The 16,695-nt window shown below is 46.2% G+C and overlaps 1 protein-coding gene across 2 annotated transcripts in view; it reads left to right on the top strand.

Annotated features, from left to right (window-relative positions):
- The first annotated feature begins 792 nt into the window (after positions 1-792).
- CP (ceruloplasmin) overlaps positions 793-16,695 on the top strand; it is an 81,993-nt gene continuing 66,090 nt past the window's right edge. For both annotated transcript variants that reach the window (XM_055127507.1, XM_012936180.2), the window contains exons 1-3: positions 793-1,162; positions 12,968-13,215; positions 16,086-16,298. In XM_055127507.1, coding sequence (XP_054983482.1) covers positions 1,017-1,162; positions 12,968-13,215; positions 16,086-16,298 — 607 coding nt within the window. In that variant the 5' untranslated portion in view covers positions 793-1,016. The remainder of the gene's footprint in view (positions 1,163-12,967; positions 13,216-16,085; positions 16,299-16,695) is intronic.

Here is a 16,695-nt window from a genome sequence, read left to right as displayed (position 1 = left end):
AGGTGCTTAGGGCTTACTCTTAGGGCTGTACTGAGGAATCTTTCCTAGCTGTTCTGATGGAACCAGGGGTTGGCTGCATGTAAGGCAAGTGCATTATCCCTTGCATTATCTCTCTAATTCTGCTCTTTTGATTTGCATTTCCCTGATGATAAGAGATCATGAAAATCTTTTCATCTGCCTGTTGTGTTGACCCTCTCAATATTCTACTGGACAAAAATAAAATACCCTATCTGCTCTGTTCCTCAAGAGAGAGTTTCAATAAAAAGTTTTTTTCACCCTAACTTTTACATCAAAGAGAGAATTAGTCAACTGAGTCAATAAACTAAGTTTCTGTATACTCAGACCAACATTTGTCTTCATCAACAGGTCAGCCTTTGATGATTAAAATAGAGTTATCAATCAGCATTATTGCGGGGCTAGCCTGTACACAGCAGTATGAAAGAGTCAGAAAAACTTTCTGGTCAGCTCAGATGTCTTCAGAGCTTGCAAATTAGAGAGATCCTTCCAAATAAAATTCTTATGTGGGAGGATCCTTAGATTTGTATCTTAAAAGTGCAGCAAAGTGTTGCTGGACCTTTTAGAAATAATGAGGCGGCGGTTTGGATTTCTTCTGCCTGTTTTTCACCCCGAGTTAAAAGTGTGCCGTGTAGAGGGCATCCTACGGCATATTGCCGGGGAAACAAAGGGAGCTTTGAGAGATGACCCCCCGCCTTCCTGGAATTTGCACAATGAATGAGGGAAAGCGGAGTTATGCACTCTCCCGCCTCCAACAATAACTGTTGACATTTTATTGGTAATCACAGAAGTCTGGCAATGAAGAACTCTTTTTTTTTCCCCCTCCTGGTTTACGAGAACTGTACTGAAGTGGAAAATGCTATTTGCTTAACAAAATCATTTTGTCTTGTGCAACATTAAATTGTGTCAATCAAGCAAATAAAGGAAGAAAGCCTCATTTATAAAATGGACGGCTCCTGGTTTCAGTTCACTGCGTCGCCGGCTCTTCCAGGGGGAAAACAATGAAGATTCTGTGGCTGGCTGTTTTTCTGCTTTTCTATAGTTCCTCCACCTGGGCAAAAACGAAACATTATTATCTTGCAATTACTGAAGACGTTTGGACCTACGCCTCTGACTCTTTGCAGAAGAAACTTATTGCAGTGGACACGTAAGTCAGCATTTCTATTGTTTATTGTGTAGAGATTTTACCAGCTGAGACAGTGAAGCCAATGGGAGCAAATGCTTAAGTTTGCTTGGGGCAGAAAAAGCACAATGTGGACTTGAGATCCAAGATGCTTGACTAGATCTCTTTTAAATTTCTGTTTGGGGCTTTGGGGGACTTTTTAGAGAGACTCTGTTACACTTACCCCTCTGTCCTGGAAGCTGAGTGGGCTTCTTCTTAACTCTCTGATGCCCCTTCAACTCCACCAAGTCGGGGTCTTTTTGTCTGATTGCATATTCTTAAAAGAACAAAAATATCAAGTGTTACATTTATTGTAATTACATTTTGCACGTCAAAGCCTCATTTGTGAAATCAAACATAATTTTAACAAACAAACCTGTGCATGAGAATTGCTGGATGTTTCCTGGCGGTGAGCTAAACTCAGTGCTCTCAGCCTCCATGTCCTCATCCAGAAAATGGACACAATAAGCTCTTGGACAGGGGCTGCTGGAGGCTTGGAAACACGCAAAGCTTTTAATACAGAGCGGGGCATTTCATGCAAGTTCGAGAAGTGTGAACTCCCTTTTCTGATGACCATCAGCAGAAGCCGACGTGATGCAAATGTTCTCCTGTTTAGTGGGAAACCCTTTTGGTTCCAGAAATAGTTTGCCAGACAGAGAAGCAAGAGGATCATTCTCCTGCAGGGACCTGCAATGCAACTTGATCTAGACAAAATTTGTCTTGCGTAAAAATATTAAATCTGATTGAAATGGGGCAAGCCGATATGCAGGGCCAGGGAGACAGAGCAGGACTCTGGGGTGTGTGTGCAAGAATTGTATGCATAATTGATCCCTGCCTCTGCAGGAGCCCCCAGAACTACACAAGATGTATCCTGGGTATCTGGGCTTCCACGAGCCCTAGACATTGAACCGTCCATCCTGGCTGGACGACTATGGCCAGAGGTGACCCCTGGACCCTCTGAACACTGCTGGGGTGGGGCGGGGGAGGGCATAAATAAATAAATAAATAAATAAATAAATAAATACATACATACATACATACATACATACATACATAAATACATAAATACATAAATAAATAAATAAGATATCCAACATGCTGGAAAACTATTTTTAGAAACTTTGGGGGAGACTTTTGAGCAGTGCTCAGTGGCTACTCCTCTCTCTGTGCTCCAAGGTCGCAGCTGGTGGTACCCAGGGAATGACACACAATGTTGGGGATCGCCTTAAAGCCAGTTCTAGCTTTGTCCCCACAAATTCACGTATAAAAATTTTATTTCAGGCATCTTGGCTTGCAAAACTTTTATTAGTGATTTCATACATGAAACATTTCGGCAGTACACCCTCCACCCACACCCCTCCCTCCTCCCCGCCCTGTATGTGCCAAGAGTAAGTATTGCTGGGTCATATGGAAGCTCAATTCCTAGTTTTTTGAGCGGTGTCCATATTGTTTTCCCAGACTGGACCAGCTGGCATTCTCACCAGCAGTAAATAAGGGGCCCTTTTCCCCCACATCCACTCCAACACTGGTTGTTTTTGTTCTTTGTGGTATGTGCTAGTCTCACTGGTGCGACATGATATCTCATTGCTGGTTTGACTTGCATTTCTCTAATGATAATGATAAGTGATTCAGAGCAATTTTTCCATATTTGGCCATCTCCATGTCTTCTTTGAGCAAGTTTCTATTTATCTCTTCCCCCTATTTTTTGATAGCACTGGTTGTTTTTGTCTTGAAAGATTCTACTGGTGCTTCATCTATCTTGGATAAAAACCGTGAGTAAATAATTATCTCCACAAATGTATTCTCATGGTAATAAAGCATCATCATCATCATCATCCCGCTGATTGTCAAATTTCTCGAGCGGTCTCAGTAATGTCTCCATTCGTCCTAGCCCTGAGATTTTAAAAGCCTCTCTTTACTCTCCTTCCCAATGGTGCTGCATTGGAGGCTCTTTCAGGGTCAGGAGAATGAGACCCAGCTTGTTACTGGGTTTGGCATATGAATACACCATGGGCACCTTGTGAGGCTCTCCCATGTGGGCAGGAAACTCCCAGTACTTTGCCAGGTTCTCCCAGAGGAGAAGAAGGCTATAAGGTATAAGTTGGCAGAGAATAAAGCATAAATAAGTCAATTAAAATCTGTTGCTAAGATTGTATCTAAAACATTTGCGACCTACTAGGCACTGCAGTCAACCCTGGTTCAATCCCCAGCACCATGTGTGGTCCTCTGAGCATTGCCCCAAGTGATTCCTGAGCACAGAACCCAGGCTTGGTCCTGAGCACAGTCAGCTGTGGCCCCCAAAAACAAAAAGAATAAATAAAAAATAGATCAACTTACATGTTAAATTTCCTAACCACTTACTGTCAATTGGTCTGTACTATCCTCATCAATTTTATGTGTGCTTGAAATTTTTCAGAGTAAAACCACAAATGCGTAGCTGATAATATTGTCTTCTTGATGACATATTATAATATCCAATTAATAATCTAGTCAAATCTCATGTCTATAATGACATCTTATTATTAATATTAATTTAATGATATGCAGTAAGGAATATTTCTGACCTCGGGATGCGTAACTGTAGAGGCCAGGTAGATGGCCTCAAGGGCTGGGGTGCGTGGTTTGCCTTCTGGAGACCCCACGTTTAATGCCCAGCACCTCATGCTCCCCATACCTGCTAGTACTACCAGGTGTAGCATGGCAGCCCTGGGCTACAGGGCCTGAGCAGCAGAGCCTCAATGCTCTGAGCATCTACCCCATAATTGAATGAAATGAAAAAGGTTGAGTCCATAGGGTGGGTAAAACTGAAAGCACTGGCAAAACAAAACATCAGAACAGAAAAACTCTGAGTTTGTGTTTTGGGAAAGGGCCTTTCAATCACTGTTTGGGGGACCCGGGGGCTACTCCCAGTGATTCTCAGGTGCAGAGTCAGGGGTCCAGTCTAAATGTCCGAGAATATGGTGCTACTCACGCCCTGTAGTACTGGCCAAGCTATGCTGGGTACCTCCAGGGTCACACTTGGTACTGCCCAGTGAACTGTGTCATGCCAGGGACTCGACAGACATCAAAGGTCTGTCACTCGCACTGTCACTGTCATCCTGTTGCTCATGGATTTGTTCGAGCGGGCACCAGTAACGTGTCTCATTGAGAGACTTATTGTTAACTGTTTTTGGCATATCCAGTACGCCACGGGTAGCTTGCCAGGCTCTGCCGTGCGGGCGCGATACTCTTGGTAGCTTGCCGGGCTCTCCGAGAGGGGCGGAGATTGAACACGGGTCGGTCACGTGAAAGGCGAATGCCTTACTGCTGTGCTATCGCTCCAGCCCATCAATGGTTTAGTTCAGGTGAACTTGAATAATAAATTATAAATTCTTTTTATAATTTATTACTCAAGTTACAATAATAATAAATAAATAATAAATTCCTTTTCCATTTGGGAGGCCACATTGGTGGAGCTTAGAGGCTACTCAGAGGACCATATACATTTTGGGGTTCTACAGGTCAGCTACATTTAAACCTTAACCCTCTACTACTTTCTCTCCAACTCTACCATAGAGTTGATAGAGTTGCCTACTGTCTTTTAAATGAAGAAACTAAGGTTTAGTTCTCTTGTATTAGTACCAGAGAAGTTTATTTCTGAGATGGAAAGTATTTCCTTACACTGAGTACTGCCATTTGCTTAGCTCAATGCATTTTCCGTCAATTCAACAAATCATAACAAGATAGTCTATAAAATACTGTCTCTAGCCAAGGGAACTTCCATGGGCCTGCATGTGCGAAAGTCTGTGTTTGATCCCTGGCCCCACAAAAGTATAGTTTCTGCTCCTGTTATTTATACTTAAGTAAGAGTAAAAGACATGTGTATAAAAATAACTTGCAAGCTCAAACTGTGTTCTGGGCCCCAATTAGGCATACTTCGGACTTTATTAACAAGATCCTAATCTCAGACTTGTTCTTTCCTGGTGAACTCTAGGGAATTTGAATCAGGGCTAAATTCTTTTTCCATGTTTGGGGCCACCCTGGTGGAGTTTAGAGGTTACTCAGAGAACCATATATAGTCTGGGTCAGCTACATACACAGCGAGCCCCTTGACCCCTGTCTTGTCTCTCCAGTCCCAAGGGGTGAATGCTTTCGATGGAAAAACACCCACCACAGAGCCCTTTGCCATGGTGACATAGGCTGTCACTCAGGTTTGGTGATTCTGATTTAATATAAAATTCTTATGAATATTCTTTTTTTTTTTTTTGCTTTTTGGGTCACACCTGGTGATACACAGGGGTTACTCCTGGCTCTGCACTCAGGAATCACCCCTGGCGGTGCTCAGGGGACCATAGAGGATGCTGGGAATCAAACCCGGGTTGGCGGCGTGCAAGGAAAACGCCCTACCCGCTGTGCTATTGCTTCAGCCCCTCCTATGAATATTTTATGCCAGTTTTTAAGTCCCTTGTTGGTGTGTGACTAAACCAGAAATTAAAGAGTAAAGGCATTATGAGCAGCAACAATGGTTGAGAAGATCACTGTATCACTATCACTGTCATCCCATTGTTCATTAATTTACTTGAGCGGGTGCCAGTAACATCTCTATTCCTCCCAGCCCTGAGATTTTAGCAGCCTCTCCTTACTCATCTTTCCCAACGATTTGAAGCTCTTTCAGGGTCACGGGAATGAGACCTATCGTTACTCTTTTTGGCATATTGAATACGCCATGGGTAGCTTGCCAGACTCTGCCTGTGCAGGCAGGATACTCTTGGTAGCTTGCCAGACTCTTATATATATATATATATATATATATATATATATATATATATATTACTCTCTATGATTTGTTGCCTACTGTCTGAACTACATCAAACATGGAAATATGGTATGGTAATTATGAAAAATGGGTAGGGAGTGTCTTACAATGTGACTCCATGAAGGAAGCCCAGGAGTCACACACAGTTCCCATGCTTCACGGTCGTGCACTGTGGAAAGCCATCCGGAGTGTGACGGTGGTTGGGTAGTGGAGGTCGGCTGCCAGGGCTGGGTCACTTGGGGTGGGGAGGGTTCTCACCCACCCCCCTCTGGGGTGCCCTGAGTTAAAGAGTGAAAGCAGCCTGGCGTGGAGTCCAGGCACGATTGAGAAGATATAATGGCATAATTTTTGGACCCATGGTACAGAAAGCAAACAAACAGCAGCCCAACCCACCCTATCTAACCCTAAGTTCTCTGATGATGGTAATAAGTGATAAGGATTCCCTACAGACTCGAGTTCATCTTTACTAATGCATTCCAAAAATTGACTTACATGTGTGTGTGTGTGTGTGTGTGTGTGTGTGTGTGTGTAAGGTATCCTCTGTTTGAGAAAACAGGAAATCAAGCACAACATTTTTTGTAGGGAAAACTTAACACTGAAGGCATTGCTTCAACCTCCTTTAAAAAGGCCTTCACATTTTTCAGGCTGTTTCAAACTTTCAGTATTTGCTGAAATGTCTGGAAAAGTCTCTATGAATGACTCAGACCCTAAGGTGGTCGGCAGCAGCCAGGGGTGGCATAAACAAGGAAGGAGGACTGCATGAAGGAATGATTGAGTCATCCTGAGTGTCACATCTTCCAGGCTCGACAATTTGCTGTCCCAGATTCTATTTTTCCTGCCAACAAATCTCAAAGAAGGTGGACAACTAGGGCCTGTTTTCAGGCTGTGCCTGTCGAGCCAGAGCGCTGGGGGGAGCTGGAATTCTCTCAAGTTTGTCTGGGCCCCAGGCTGTGTCCTTGCCAAACCATTAGTTTGGGACTGTCTGGCTCGGGAGTCCTACACAGAGTGAGCAGAATTTCTGAAGGACCCACACAGATGTCACTGTCACTGTCATCCCGTTGCTCATTGATTTGCTTGAGTGGGTACCAGTAACGTCTCCATTTTTGAGAATTGTTGTTACTGTTTTTGTCATATTGAATATGCCACGGGTAGCTTGCCAGACTCTGCCGTGCGGGTGGGATACTCTCAGTAGCTTGTTGGGCTCTCTGAGAGGGGCTGAGGAATTGAACCCAAGTCGTCCACGTGCAAGGCAAACGCCCTACCCGATGTGCTATGATGTACTCCCCTAAATCTCCAGAACCCTGGGGAGGAGTAATCACAATAGCACAGTTGCCTTGCAGATGGAGAGGGTGTCTGGACGGAACACAGCAAAAGCAAAGAATTCTTGAGGGCAGCGTTTCTTAACCCTGGAGCCAGGCAAGATATTCCAGGGGGAATCACAGGTAAAAGCTGCACAGATGGTGGGTCCTGGCAGGAGATTAGGGGCCCAACTGGTAGGAAGATAGGCCGGGGGAGGGGTCCGGGGAGGGGGACATGTAATAGGAAGGAAACAAGAACACGAGGGAGCCATGGGAGCAAAAAGGTTGAGAATCCTTCTCCAGTGGAAAGAGAATTAGGGAGATTCGAAGAGACTTGAGGGGAATTCAGCAAACCAAACCTGCGCTGAAGATGGAAGGGGCCTTATGAGAAGGGCTAAGGATGACACCGTCCTCAGAGACAGCAAGGAAACAGGTTTTAAGGGCACCATCGCAATGAGCCAAACTCTGCCGCTCACCTGAGCAGGACTGGAGGGTCCCCAGAGTGCCAGGGCAGGGCGCAGTGCATCCGACACCCTGATTCAAGGTGGAGCCGGGCCCAGAGAGGTGTGAAATCCTGGGGAGGGGTTGTCTTCAGCTTCTAAGTGCTCATTTGTTCTGCAGCAATGGAGCACATACAAAAATCCCCGTCTCCATGAAGGGAGCCCGGGAGTCACACACAGCCCCCGTGCTTCAGGGGCCATGTCTTCAACAGATTACTGACGATCTTCACTGTGGCACTGGAGCACTGTCATCCCGTTGCTCATGGATTTGCTTGAGCGGGTACCAATAACGTCTCCATTGGGAGACATTGTTACTGTTTTTGGCATATCAAGTACACCACGGGAAGCTTGCCAGGCTCTGCCGTGCAGGAGGGATACTCTCGGTAGCTTGCCGGGCTCTCCGAGAGGGATGGAGGAATCGAACCCGGGTCGGCTGCACGCATGGCAAATGACTTACTCTCTGTGCTATCATTCCAGCCTTCTTTTAATAATAAATAGTTAATTCTTTGATTGCACTATTAAGTCTTTTTAGTGGAATGCTTTAAAAATTAGATTAGGAGCCAAAGAGATTAGATTAGGAGCCAAAGAGATAGTCAGTGGGTAAAGTATATTATTACAGCTATTTTTGAGTCTCCGGCCATTAAAAATGTTGCTTCTGGATCTGAATATACCAGAAATGATAGGGACTGGCTCTAGGAATGTAGCAGGGTGTGTGTGTATGTGTGTGGGGGGGGGGGGGGCAATGGTATGTGTGGTGGAGGGGGAATTGGTAAAAAGAGAAACGTGACTCCTTGGAGGGGGAGCATATCTATTATACAGAGAAAAAAGGAGGTAACAGTAGTCAACGGGAAAAATTTCAACTAATGTGAATTATTTAGTGGGTTCTGGGAAGGGCTCCACCATACTCTTTCCACTGAACATATGGCAGCCAACTTCCTTTGAACTTCCAGGAACTGACCTCTTTGCTCCCTTCTGCTCTAGAAACTAAACAGGCCCCGGTAACCCTTCAGGGCTCTGTGGGGGCCAGACACAAACAGACCTCTGTCGAAGCATCACATGATGCGGATCATTTCTCAGTTTTGTTGAGATAAGTTTGTTTCACACATCAAAAAACAAAATCCAAATTGCCCCATAGCTGGAAGACTGCTTCATAAGCGGAGGGGAGAAGGCAGATAGAATAGAGAAGGGATCACGAAGAAAATGATGGCTGGAGAAACCAGTTGGGATGGGAGATGTGTGCCAAAAGTAGATAATGGACCAAACATGATGACCTCTCAGTGTCTGTGTTGCAAGCTATAATGCCCAAAAGTAGAGAGAGAGTATGGGGAATATTGTCTGCCATGGAGGCAGGGGGAGGGTGGGAAAGGGGGTATACCTGGGATATCGGTGGTGGGGAATGTGCACAGGTGGGGGGAAGGGTGTTTGATCATTGTGAGATTGTAACCCAAACACGAAAGCTTGTAACTATCTCTCGATGATTCAATAAATTTTAAAAAATTTTTTAAAAAATTGGATATTTGAATTTCTATACATGAGAAAGGAATTCCAACATTAAAATTCCTTACTCTATTGGAATTTCAGGCCAATTACTTTACAAGTCATTTCCCTCCAAACAATCTTTGTACCTTGATAGATGAATCCCAGATCTAGGCAATTCTCCTCCAGCCTTGGGGAATGAGAGATGCAGGAGACTTTCAATGCAATCCTTCTGACAAAGCTTGGTGTAGCTTTCTGAAGTAGAATGGGATTTGACCATGTTTAGCCAAACACTAAACACTTTGACCATGTTTAGCAAACTATATATACACACTTTACTGAAATAAAGCCTTTGGAATTCAAGGCCCGGGCTGGAGAGATAGCAGGGAACAGGGTTTGCCTTGCTTGCATCCAAGCCCAGTTCGAATCCCCAGCGCCCTGTAAGTTCCCCGAGCACAGAGACAGGAATAAGCCCTGAGCACTGCTGGGTGCGACCCCCCAAAGAAGACAAACAGAATTCAAGGGCTACTTTTAAACTTTGCCCTTATGTAAAACATGTGTCTGCAGGGCTGAAGAGAGAGTGCAGGGGTGAGGATGCTTGCCTTGTATCCAGCGGACCTCAATCCCTAGCACCATGCCTGGCCCCCCAAGCACCGCTAGGAGTGATCCCTGAGCACAGAGCCGGGAGTAAGCCCTGTACACTGCCCCTTGTGGTCCCACACCAGAAGAACAACAACATGTATCCACAGGCGTGGCAGGGCACAAACTCGAACCTCTCTATCGGAAACAGTCTCTTAGCAAGGAGAGTCAGGTTCAGGCCCCCGAGCAAATTCAAGGCTTGGACTGGCTTGTGTGAGAAGGGGGTCCCAGGTTCTGCTGGGAGCAGACGGGGGACCTCTCTGGGCAAAAGGCTTTGTGGCCACAGCCATGTGCCCCTGGGACACTATATTCCCATGATTTCCTCCCAGGAGCAAAGACCCACGAAGCGGTTCTTAATCTCAGGGCTCACAGCACCTCACAGTTACTCTTGGTCAAGCTTCTAGTGAATAAGCCCAGAGTGGGCTATGCCTGAGCTGCGGTTTGGGGGAAAGAATTTACACTCCCATCCTGCTGGGTTTTCTTGTATTTTTAAATTTTTATTTTATTTTATTTTAGTTTAGTTTGGTTTGGGGACCACACTCAGCAGTGGTCACTTCTGTGGACATGAGGGGCAAAGGCAAGCACCCTCCCCATGGGACCCTCTCCAGCCCCTTTTCTTGCATATTAATGTCCTTTGAAACATCTCTGTACTGTCTTGAGCCTTTCTTCTGCTTTATTCTAACAAAATGGAAACTGCCACTATTAGAAAATGAACACAAATACGAGAGGCAACAGCTGGAGCCATAATCTCCCCATCCCCAACACACACACACACACACACACACACACGCATGCACTCACGCACATACACACATGCACGCACACACACACATGCATGCACGCACACATGCACGCACATACACACACACACATGCATGCATCCATGCACGCACGCACATACACACACGCACACACACCATGGGTAAAAAAGAAGTCACTTCCTTATTTTTCTAATTTCCTGCTCAGTTTGCCTGCCAGCAGGACGGGGGAAGGAGACCCGCCTCGTCCACTCCATTCAGTGAACAATCTGAAAGTCCTGGGGTCCCGACAGTCCTGGGGAACTCGGGGTCCTGGGTGCCTGGTGGCAGCCCTGAGACGGTGGATGCTGAAGCCCTGGTGAGTCCAGAGACGGAGGCTCTGGTCACTCCACACCAGCTCTACCACCTGGACCGAAGCTTTGAGCCGATGGCCACGGGCAGCCAGGCCTCAGGGCAGTCCCGGGGGCTGTGGCTGGGAACCGGCCGTTTCCCTGCCTCGGTTTGTCAAGGACTGTGGGGCAAACACCCCACACGCAGTTTTCCCGGCTGGGGGGACCCAGGAGTTCAGAGCAGCAACCGAACTCACCTGGGGTTTGTGCTGAAGGCAGAAACCAGGCTCCACCTCCAGCCCTCAGAATCCCAGGGGACTCTGGGCTGGTGCCAGGGGCCCCTCGGTTTTGCTCAGATGACAGCGTCACTCAGCGCGCTGGGCCTTTGTGATCCAGTCCCGTAAGCTCTGCAGAGTGAGAGCCTGATTCTGGCCTGAAAATCAATAAGGAAAAGTCTCTCTCCCTCTTGCCATGAGCTGACAGCTGGGAAGCAACAAGACGGAGGTTATTCCTCGGTCAGGCATCCTCCAGCGCACGGGCCCTGGGAGGAAAATGGGGAAGGTCAAAGGTCACATCACACACACACCCAAGCACAAGCACATGTGGTAAATGGCCCCGGATGATCCCATAATTCAGGAGTCCCCAGAGAGTCTCTGAGCTGCCAAGGCCTCCAGTTAAAAGACCCTAAGAGCAAAACCAGTTCAGAAATTTGAATCTCTTAACTATAAATCTTCCCTCTTTTTTCCAGTTTGTGACTTCTTTTGTCAATGTTTCCTGCTTGCTTGCTTTTTTTAGTACTTTAAGCTTAATCACCCACCAATTAGAAGACAAACATTCCCTGTTTTCAGGTATTTCCAGTAGGAAGAACACAGGGGTGAGGAGAATCCCGAAGAAATGAAAGAACAAACCCAGCCATTGCACTAGCTCAGCTCTAACCTTGGTAGAGTGATGCTGAAAGGGAGAAAGCGAGAGAATCAGTTGAACACCACTAACTTTGCTTTAAGGGAACACAGTCACAGGCATACACACAAACGCTTCGAGGTCTTCAGAGTGACGAATGTTTATAAACTCATTTTCCTCCCAGTACCTGGAAGAGCCACACCATAGCTAAGCCGCGTCTCAGTTCTTTACCTTAATATTCCACTATGGAACTGGAGAGACAGTCCAGGGGCCAAGGGGCTTGTGGCCGGCCCCTGTTTAATCCCTGGCATTAGCATAAGCCCCCCCCCCACCCAGTACTCCTGAGAACCTCCAGGTGTAGCCCAATCCCCCTTCCCAAATGAATATTTCACTTCAATTCTGTGACCTGTTTCATATCACCTCTGTGTTATAAATATGAAAATATTGTAGAGTTGCTCTAATGCGGAGACTGCGAGATAGCTCAGCAGTTAGAGTGTGTGTGCCCAGCCCAGGTGGGTTTGTTTGTATGTTTTTCTCTTATCAGGCACACCTGGTAGTGCTCAGAGCTAACTCCTGACTCTGTGCTCAGGGGTCACTCCTAGCAGGGTTCAGGGAACCATATGCAATGCCAGGGATCGAACCTAGGTCTGCTGCGTTCAGGGCAAATGCCTGATTATCTTTCTGCAGCCCTGACCCAGGTTTGATATCTAGCACTACGTGGTCCCCCCAAAATTGTCAGGTGCACCCCGGGAGGCCATCTACACCACCAAGGGACCCATCCTCAAGTCTCACATCCAATCACTGTTTAGTCCTGTGGACCAAGAATCACCAATGGGGTCCCTTCCTGAAAGGAAATGCTCTGATGAGATGTATCATATCTTTATAGCCCTCACAGATGATTCTGCCACACACTACACATGGGACTCCACACAGCAAAGAAGCAGCAAGGTTCTGTGTCACCCCACCCCATTCTGTTCAGGGGCAACCCCAAGCAATGGGCAAATACTTCACATGCCACAGTCATGGGTTTCTCTTTCCTTACACTATCATGCCCAAGGCAATGGCTTCTGCTGGTGACCTCCTTCTCCTTTGCAGGGAACAGGCTAATTTCTACCTCCAAAGTGGCCCGGACAGAATCGGAAGGACGTACAAGAAGGCCTTGTTCGTTCAGCACACAGACGACACCTACGGGGAGACGGTTGACAAGCCAAAGTGGCTGGGCTTCCTGGGCCCCGTCATCAAGGCCGAAGTAGGAGACACCGTCTACGTCCACTTGAAAAACCGCGCTTCTCGGCCTTACACTTTCCACACACATGGCATAGAGTACTACAAGGAGCACGAGGGTAAGTCCAGGCAAACCACCTTTCCCAGCTAAGATTTTCTGGGAAAATTCCTGGGCAGTGAGAATCCCATGGCAAGGATTTCATCGTCAGCACCCAGTTCCTTTCCAAGCCTGAACAAGAGGGAAAAGGAAATGTGTGTTAATCCAAGAGAAAGCCAAAATGCAGAGGGAGGAAACACTCCTAGCAACAGAAATCACCTTAGTGGGGGCTGGATCGATAGCACAGCGGGGAGGGTGTTTGCCTTGCACGCAGCCGACCCAGGTTCGATTCCCAGCATCCCATATGGTCCCCTGAGCACTGCCAGGAGTAATTCCTGAGTGCAGAGCCAGGAGTCACCCCTGAGCATCGCTGGGTGTGACCCGAAAAGCAAAAAAAAAAGGAAATCACCTTAGCTCTGGAGCCCTGTGTGGGAACACCCCGTGGCCATTGTCGCCTCCAGACGACCTCAGGATCAGCTCTGTCCCGTGCAAAGCAGCCCAGGCTTCCTCAGGCATCAGTCAAATGGTGCACGGGACCCCACATTTCCTCAGAGGCCAAACCAAAGGGACATTTGCACATAGGAATTAGGCCGCAGATCAGCGGTGTCTAGAGACTAATGTCGAGGCCTGGGGGCAGTGGTCACTAGCTTAATGCTTGATGATAATGATGGCAAAAGGGTAATATTTTGTTGTAATTATGAGCAAGGGCTTCAAAATCACTAGACTAAAATTTGAAGACCATCTTTGCCTTTTATTGGCTGAATGTCCTTGGCCAAGTTACTGCAATTTTCTGTGCTTCGGCTTCCCGATATCTATACATATTGATAGATATATAATATACCTATATGTATTCATAGATGGATATCTGGATATATACATATATATCTATATATAGATACGCATGTATGTAGGTATCATATATGCACATGTATCTGTATCTATGTATATGCATATACATACTATCTATAAAGATTATACGTATATATGTATATATAGATAGAGAGTACAAAGCAATAGGCAACTAGAGTACAAAGTAATAGCTTAAAAATGCCAATTATAGAACTGAGTGTTAAAAGTGGGTAAGGGGCTGGAGTGATAGCACAGTGGGCAGGGTGTTGCCTTGCATGTGGCCGACCTGGGTTCAATTCCCAGCATCCCATATGGCCCCCTGAGCACCGCCAGGAGTAATTCCTGAGTGTAAAGCCAGGAGTAACCCCTGTGCATGCCGGTGTGACCTAAAAAGCAAAAAATAAATAAATAAAAAATAAAAGTAAGTAAAGGGATATTCTTGATAATCTTTCAGTATCAATATTGCAAACAGCAATGCCCAAAAGGAGAGAGAGAGAGAGAGAGAGAGAGAGAGAGAGAGAGAGAGAAAAGAAAAGCGCCTACCATAGAGGCAGGAAGGGGGCTGGGGGTGGGGGGAGATGGGAGGGAACCTGGGGACACTGGTACTGGGAAGTGGACAGTGGTGTGTGTAGGGATGTGTGTTGGAACACTGTATAACTGAAATCCAATCATGAACAGCTTTGAATGGGTCTGTCTCACTGTGATTCAGTAAAAAACTTTTTTTTTTCAAAAATGTCAGCTATATTATTAACTGAAATGTTGAAACAATGCAACTGCTTATACTGAAACTCTAAGGATCAAGTCTGGAACTTCAGATAAAATTAGATTTGGTTAATTATTAGTCTTCTTTTTTAGAGGGCTTGCTTTAAAAAAGATCAATATTGGGGCTGGAGCGATAACACAGCAGGTAGGGCGTTTGCCTTGCAGGCAGCCGACCCGGGTTCGATTCCCAGCATCCCATATGGTCCCCTGAGCACCGCCAGGGGTAATTCCTGAGTGCAGAGCCAGGAGTAACCCCTGTGCATCGCCAGGTGTGACCCGAAAAGCAAAAAAAAAAAAAATCAATATTGTGACAATATTACTTCATTCTGTTGTTCCAAAACAGTTATATGGATAGCATAGGCCGAGTAGGTATGAATGAGGCCCAACTGGCCCTGAGTGAACCATGGTTCGAGGCAAACTGACATGGATTTTCATCCTACTATTCTCCCCATTTTTGTGTCTGTTTGGAAACTTAAAGAATGAAAAGTAAAAGACATTTTTAACCCCATGTTAACGCATAAGCAAAACATCAGCTATCACATAAGGAGTCCCGTGTTCTATAGAACACGCTGGCATTTTGCTATTTCCAAAATGACTTGGGGGTGAAAATGGCTCGTGAACCTCGTGAAATCACAAAGCAGGATCTCACTGTGTTCCTGCCTGCTGCTCCCTGACGCCTCAGCCACGTCGGAAACAATTAATTAAATGCTCTATAGCGTTCCCTGGCCCTACCACTCAGGGAGCTCTCCTTGCCCTATATTCAAATGCAGCAGAGTCAATAAATATTTTATTTCACACATAAGTATTCATAACATTTTTTAAAAATTATTCATTCATTTATTTATTTTTAATTTTTTATTAGAGAATCACTGTGATGTACAGTTACAAATTTATGAACTTTTGTGTTTGCATTCCAGTCATACAGTGATCATTTACCCATCCCTCCACCAGTGCCCATTCACCTCCACCAATGATCCCCCGTATCCCTCTCACCACCCCCACCCCATCCCCTACCACCCCACCCTGCCTCTGCAGCAGGGCATTCCCTTTTGTTCTCTCTCCTAGTGGGTTTGCAATAGAGGTATTGAATGGCCATCATGTTCAGTCTATAGTCTACTTTCAGTTCGCATCTTCCAACCCGAATAGTATTCATAACATTTTAAAAGGGACACACACTCAAGGTTGACCAAATATGCGCTGAATGAATGAACAAACTATCAACTCTCTCATTTCAAGTTCTGACACATCCAGTCTGAAATTCCGTTCCCCGCTGCTTCCTAGGGGCCCTCTACCCTGATAACACCACAGGGTTTCTAAGAGAAGACGACAAGATCTACCCAGGCCAGAACTACACCTACAGACTATATGCCAGCGAACCTCACGGCCCCGGGCGTCATGACAGCAACTGCGTGACCCGGATTTACCATTCCCACGTGGATGCACCAAGAGACATTGCCTCAGGCCTCATAGGGCCTTTGATAATCTGCAAAAAAGGTATGTGTTCTCATCCTTGCTCAGAGAAGATAGCATCAATAAGGCAAGAGAAAGGCAATCTGGGGCCAGAGCCATAGTTAAGTGGGTAAGGACTTTGCCTTGCATGCGGCCAACATGGGTTTGATCCCTGGTCTCCCATATGGTCCCCTGCCGGGGCTGGAGCAATAGTACAGCGGGTAGGGCATTTGCCTTGCATTCGGCTGACCCAGGTTCGATTCCCCGCATCCCATATGGCCCCCCAAGCACCGCCAGGAGTGATTCCTGAGTGCAGAGCCAGGAGTAATCCCTGAGCATTGCCGGGTGTGACCCAAAAAGCAAAAAAAAAAAAAAAAAAGAAGAAAAGAGTTACCATATGGTCCCCTGCCTCACCCCAGCACTGCCAGGAGTGATTCCTGAG

Source organism: Sorex araneus, chromosome 2 (assembly GCF_027595985.1).
Source record: "Sorex araneus isolate mSorAra2 chromosome 2, mSorAra2.pri, whole genome shotgun sequence".
Classification (NCBI taxonomy): Eukaryota; Metazoa; Chordata; class Mammalia; order Eulipotyphla; family Soricidae; genus Sorex; species Sorex araneus.
The sequence above is the reverse complement of the archived record's forward strand: the minus strand, read 5'-3'. Positions and strand labels throughout refer to the sequence as shown.